This window comes from Temnothorax curvispinosus, unplaced genomic scaffold (genome assembly GCF_003070985.1).
Source record: "Temnothorax curvispinosus isolate PA1 unplaced genomic scaffold, ASM307098v1 QBEX01002458.1, whole genome shotgun sequence".
NCBI classification, from domain to species: Eukaryota; Metazoa; Arthropoda; class Insecta; order Hymenoptera; family Formicidae; genus Temnothorax; species Temnothorax curvispinosus.
In genome coordinates, this window is record NW_020212238.1 from 332 (window position 1) to 6436 (window position 6105).

The 6105-nt window shown below is 60.3% G+C and overlaps 1 protein-coding gene across 1 annotated transcript; it reads right to left on the bottom strand.

Annotated features, from left to right (window-relative positions):
- Positions 1–844: 844 nt before the first annotated feature.
- On the bottom strand, positions 845–5338 carry LOC112451722. Its single transcript, XM_025011544.1, has one exon. The coding sequence runs from the start codon at positions 5336–5338 to the stop codon at positions 845–847; it is 4494 nt and encodes a 1497-aa protein (XP_024867312.1).
- Positions 5339–6105: the final 767 nt, after the last annotated feature.

A 6105-nucleotide genomic window follows, 5' to 3' on the forward strand; every position in this document is an offset into this window, starting at 1 on the left:
CTGCAGATTTCCCAAATTTTCGGGAGGGTGATTGGCCGTCGGAGGCCTGCGTCATGGACCTGACGTCACCGATTTCACGTGGCGACCCGACGGGGTCGTCGCCTGTTTTCGAGAGCTTTGTGTATAGCATGGATCGTTCCTTTGTTCTAGCGTTGTTATTTGACTTTATTATTGATGACAATGTTAAAGTTTCAGGAAAGCTAATCTCGAAAGATCCATGCTATACCGAATATGTCCGTGACAATTTTCATGCGACGATTTTACGCGAACCTTAGTCACTTTCATCTTATAAAATGCGAGAACGAAACTTATTGCAAGCGTGCATGTGCTGACATGCAGCCGAACGCAATTGCTTCGCGATGATTATTGCGATCTCAAACATTCCCGCCCGCCTCGTCATATGTTGACGAAACGAGACGGTGCGCTCGCTGAGGCGAGCGCTGTCGCGGCGCGACGTATCGAGTGGCGATCGATTAATGATCTCGATCCCGGCGCGAGTGCGAGCGGCCATGTTGCGAGGTGTGCGGCTGCGCATTGTCATAACACGCGACGATCTCGAGCGAGAAACATATTTCGTGCGATACATATGTTTCCGTGAATATGTTCCGTCGGTATGTGCATGGTGCTGAAACCGGGAAAGTGAAGTGATGTAACGCGCGCGTGAGTGGAGTTACGGCTGACGGCCGAACTCGCTGATTTCGTGACGTGCACGTGGCACGTTGGCGGAAGGACAATTGTAACAATTACGTGAAGTGACGCGCGATAAAACGTAATAACGCGAAAAGACGGACGGTGAGGAAAGCGCGAGCGATTCTACGCGAGAAAACGAGGGCTGTTCGGTGGCTCACGTATCCTCGACGGTGGTGGTGGTGTCGGCGGCCCCAGGAAGCAGCACCAGTTTGACAAGGGGCCGGACGAATTCGGAGGCGGCCGTGCGGACGGTCACCACTCGAACGACGCCGTCGTCTCCAGGATGCAGCTTAACGATCCGTGCGAGAGGCCATCGATTCGGCGGCGAGATCTCGGCCCGGATCAGGCACAGCCTGCCGACCTCAGGAACGTCCTCAGCTGTCAGCCACTTTGGTCGAGACGCGAGGTGCTGAATGCATTCGCGCGACCACCGCTGCCAGAAATGATCGCGCATCTTCTGCACCAGGTGCCATCGAGACAAGGAATTGTCCGGCCTTTCCTCAAGTGACGGCTCAGGAGCCGCCAGCAGCGGTGCCCCGATGAGGAAGTGCCCCGGCGTCAGTGCTGAGACGTCGTCAGGATCATCAGAGAGTGCGTGTAGTGGCCGAGAATTTAGGCACGCCTCAACCTGAGCGAGGAAAGTGGCCATTTCCTCGAAGGTGAGGGTCGTCTCGCCGATGACTCGTCGCAGGTGGAACTTGGTGGATTTCACCGCCGCCTCCCAGAGTCCGCCGAAATGCGGTGCGGCTGGAGGATTGAAATGCCACCGAGTTCCGTGGGCGGAGGCATCGTGAGCGATGCGCCGGCCGTCGGATGACGACGCGCGGAGAAGATTTTTTAATGCCCGGTCCGCTCCAATGAAGTTGGTGCCGCAGTCGGAGTAGATGTCCGAACAGAGCCCTCGGCGTGCAGTGAAGCGACGGAGGGCGGCCAAGAACGCCTCCGTCGTGTAGTCGGAGACTACCTCCAGGTGCACCGCTTTGGTGACGAGGCACACGAAGACGGCGATGAACGCCTTGTGCGCGCGGTGTCCTCGCCCTTTGGTCGTGCGGATATGGATCGGGCCGGCGTAATCCACGCCGGTTCGTTGAAATGGACGCGCCGGAGTGACCCGTGCCCGAGGAAGACTGCCCATCGGTGGTTGCGGAGTGGCGGCTCGCCATCGGGTGCAAGTGACGCACCGATGCAGCAGCCGTTTCACCACGGCTCTGCCTCGTGGAATCCAGTGGCGGAGCCGGAGAGTACCGAGCGTAAGTTGCACTCCGCCGTGGAGTGTTCGTCGGTGGCAAGACTCCACGAGCAGGCGAGTGAGCCAGGACTCCGAGGGAGCTATCATTGGATGGCGTTCGTCGTCCGGAATCAGAGCGTGTTTGAGTCGCCCTCCGACTCTGAGCACGCCGTGGTCGTCGAGGAAGGGACTCAGCTTTGCAAGTGGGCTGCGGTGCGGCACAGTGCGGCCGGCGGTGACGGCCCTGATTTCCTCCGGATAGTGCAGTGATTGCACCATTCGAAGCCAAAGGACGTGTGCCGCGTCGAGTTCTTCCGGAGTGAGTGTTGGCGCCCGATCGTCCGGGCCGTGATCGTTGGTGCGGGAGGTGGTGCGTCGCCATCGTAGGCACCACGCGGTGACTCGCAACAGTCGGTGCAGTGACGAGAATCGAAGGAGCGTGTCGGGCTCCGTGTCGATCCTTCCGACGGCGGCTTGCACGACGGCCTTCCGTTCCGGCATCTCCGCGTCGGGGATCTCGTCGCTCTCGGCGGGCCACTGGGTTCGGTCCTCCCGCAGCCACGGTGGACCCGTCCACCACAGCGGATGGCCGATCAGCTCGCTGGGCGCGATCCCCCGGGAAGCGCAGTCGGCCGGGTTTTCTCGTCCAGGAACGTGCCGCCACTGGGCCTCGGGGAGAGTTCGCTGGATCAGCGATACCCGGTTGGCCACGAACGTCTTCCACCGGGATGCGTGACCCCTGATCCAGTAAAGTGTCACCCGGGCGTCGGACCAAAGGAAGATCGGTGCTGTGGACAAGCGTAAAGTGTCGCGAGCGTGTCGCGTTAATTTAGTGAGCAGTGCGGCCGCGGACAGTTCGAGTCGAGCGAGGGACACCTGTCGAATCGGGGCTACCTTGCTCTTTGCCATGAGCAAGTGCAGTGTGGCGGAACCGTTCCTCGTGACGCGGAGGTAGACGGCCGCGGCGTAGCCTCGCTCGGACGCGTCGGCGAATCCGTGGATCTCGACTCTTGAATCCGCTCCGCTGTCGAGCCAGCGGGTCACGCGAACGAGTTCAAGCCGCGGAAGCTCCTCCAGGAAGCTCCCCCATTGTTGAGCGTCGGCCGACGGAAGAGGGGCGTCCCAGTCTAGCCCCTTCAGCCAGGTGGACTGGATGAGGATTTTCGCTCGGATCACGACGGGGGTGAGCCACCCTAATGGATCAAACAAGCGTGCGGTTTCCGAGAGGACGCGCCTCTTTGTGAACACGGTGATTGCGCGCGGACGAATCGCGAAGGAAAATTCGTCTTCCGTCGGGTGCCAGCGGAGGCCGAGAGTGGAGTGACCGTCTGTTTCCCACACGTGGAGAACGCGCTTAAGGCGGTGCTCCTGCGGGATGCCGACGAGAACGTCTTCGGAGTTCGCGGCCCACTTGCGTAACGGAAACCCGCCCGCCGTGCAGAGTTCGCGCAGTTCGGTTTGCACGGCAACCGCGTCGTCGATAGTGTCCGCTCCGGTCACGACATCGTCCACGTATCGGTCGTCCTCGAGAGCGATCGCGCCACGCGGAAACCGAGCCCCCTCGTCTTTGGCGAGTTGCAGGAGCGAGCGAATCGCGACCCACGGTGAGCACTTGAGGCCGTAGGTGACCGTCGTCAGGCGGAGAACGCGCACGAGTAGTTCAACGGCACTTCGCCACAGGATCCGCTGGTGGTCACGATCCTCCGGGTGGACGATGATCTGGCGATACATCTTTTCGATGTCTGTGATCATCACGTAGCGGTGCCGACGCCAACGCAAGAGCACGTCAGCAAGTGCCGGCAGGAGATTTGCGCCTGCGAAGAGGTGGTCGTTGAGCGAGTCTCCGGAGCTGGTGCGTTGCGAGCCATTAAACACTACGCGAAGTTTGGTGGTAGTGCTGGCTTCTTTCAACACGCCATGGTGTGGCAGGTAGCACTCGCCGCGAGTTGTGTTCTCGTCCGACGGTGCTACGGCCTCCAAGTGCCCGAGGTCCTCGTACTCACGCATAAACGAGCGGTAGAGTTCTCCGAACCGGAAATCTCGGGCGCACTTGCGTTCCATGGCCGTGAGCAGTCGCTCAGCGGGCTTGCGGGTCTCGGCGAGGTGCTTCGGCGTCGAGGCGAACGGCAGTCGGACGACGTACCGGCCAGCGGGTGTGCGCTCGTGGGTGCGTACAAAGTGTTGCTCGCACTCCTCTTCCTCGGGAGTGAGCGCGACGGAGGCGGGAGGCTCGCTCTCTTGCTCCCAGAAACGGCGGACCAGCTCGGCCAAGTCATGGTCGGCGGTACACTGGAGTGAGCTGTGGTGACAGTGGAGGGTCGCACCACACCCCCCTGAAAGAATCCATCCCAGGATGGTTTTCTGAGCGATCGGCGTTTGCGGTTCGCCTCGGCGGAGACCATCCTCCAGGATGGTCGAGCACACCTCGGCGCCCAGTAGCAGCTCGACTGGGTCGTTGGCGGCGAAGCGAGGGTCGGCCAGAGGAAGCCCTCGGAGGTGAGGCCACGAGGTGCGGCAATTATTTGCGGCGCCCTGGTAGAGCGAGAGACGCGGAAGCACGAACGCGACGGCGGTGAGAGTGGCTCCGGTGGTCTTCGACTTGATGGTCAGGGACACCTTGCCTCGCGTGGATCCCGACTGGGAGCCGCCGATGCCGAAGATAGACACTCGCGTGCGCGATCGCGGCAGGCGTAGTCGCTGCACCAGGGACTCCGACACGATCGACACTTCGGAGCCCTGGTCGATGAGCACCCGAACCTCATGAGGATCTCCGTGCCGATCGGCGATAGTCACGCGCGCGGTCGCGAGGAGAATCGCCTTACTGTCGTCGGTCTTTCCGACGGCGGAAAGCGTGCTGACTTCCGCGAGGGGTGCCGTCGCGGAAACGTACGCGTCGTGTAACATCGAGTGGTGCCGCGCGTTGCACGTGAAGCAGTTCCGGGTTGACTTGCACTTCGCCACCTGATGATTGCCGAGACAATTGAAGCAGAGCTTATTAGTCTCGACCACTGTCTTCCTCTCGCTGGCCACCTTGGCCTTGAAGTCGGGGCACCCCATGAGCGAGTGCTTCCCCTTGCAGAGCGGACACTGAGAAGGCTCGGAACGCTTCGCGACGTAAGTTTTCGCGGACCGTGATTGTTCACTCGCGGGTTTAGTGGTCTTTGGATTCGCTGCGTTCAGCGTGAGGATCCGTTTGTTGATGAAGGTCATCAACGTAGCGTGAGTCGGCGGCTCGAAGGAGTCTCCCGAGGAGGACTCCCATTCCAGACGCGTTCGCGGGTCAAACAGTTCGACTACGAGGTGATTAAAAAGGTCCATGCCGTGCGAGTCGATGGGCCTTCCGATGCTTTCTTGCGCATTGACGGCGGACGTGACGGCGTTCTGGACGCGGCTGAGTTCGTCGGCGGTAGCGGCTTTCATCTTCGCCACGGCGGTAAACGTGGCGAAGTTGGAGCGTATCAGCTCTTTCTTATTTTCGTAGTGCTGGCAGAGCAGCTCCCACGCACGATCGTAATTTTCGCCCGTAATCGTTAATGATTTTATTATGTTTTCAGCCGGCCCCTTGAGGCATGAACGCAGATAGTGCAGCCGTTCGACTTTCGAGATGGACGACTGCTCACCGATCACAGATTTAAAGAGATCACGGAAGGATGGCCAGTCCTCGTAGGAACCCGAGAATTCCCGTAATTGGATACGGGGCAGCGAAGTTCGTGACGCGCGGTCGTTACCGTGCTCCACCGGCGCGGAGGCTTGCGCGTGCTTGCGGCGGTCGGCCTCGCCGGACAGGACGCTACGCTGCTGCACGTAAGCCATCTCGGCGGCCTCGAGTAAGTCTGATTGAGCGTACTCACTTTCAGCGTAGCGGCTCGAATCCTTGTAGCAGTTTCGAATGAGGTCGTGCTGACTCTCGAACTTTGCCCACAGGTCGTCGAGGATGCGAATGCGGGTCTCGATGGCGGCGAGGGTGATGTTCGCTTGCCCCATCTTCTTCAGGTTCTCTTCGGCTTTTGAGATGCGCTTGAAGAGTTCGTGTTGGCTGCTGACCATGTTGCTCTGGTCGAGACTCATGGTTGTCTTCCGTTGGAGGAGGCACTCCCGAACTCGCGGTTGCCGGCGATGATCCGGCTCGAAGGACCAAAATGTTCGAGAGCACGCGGTAGCGCGAGAAAGCGCGAGGTAGAAGACGA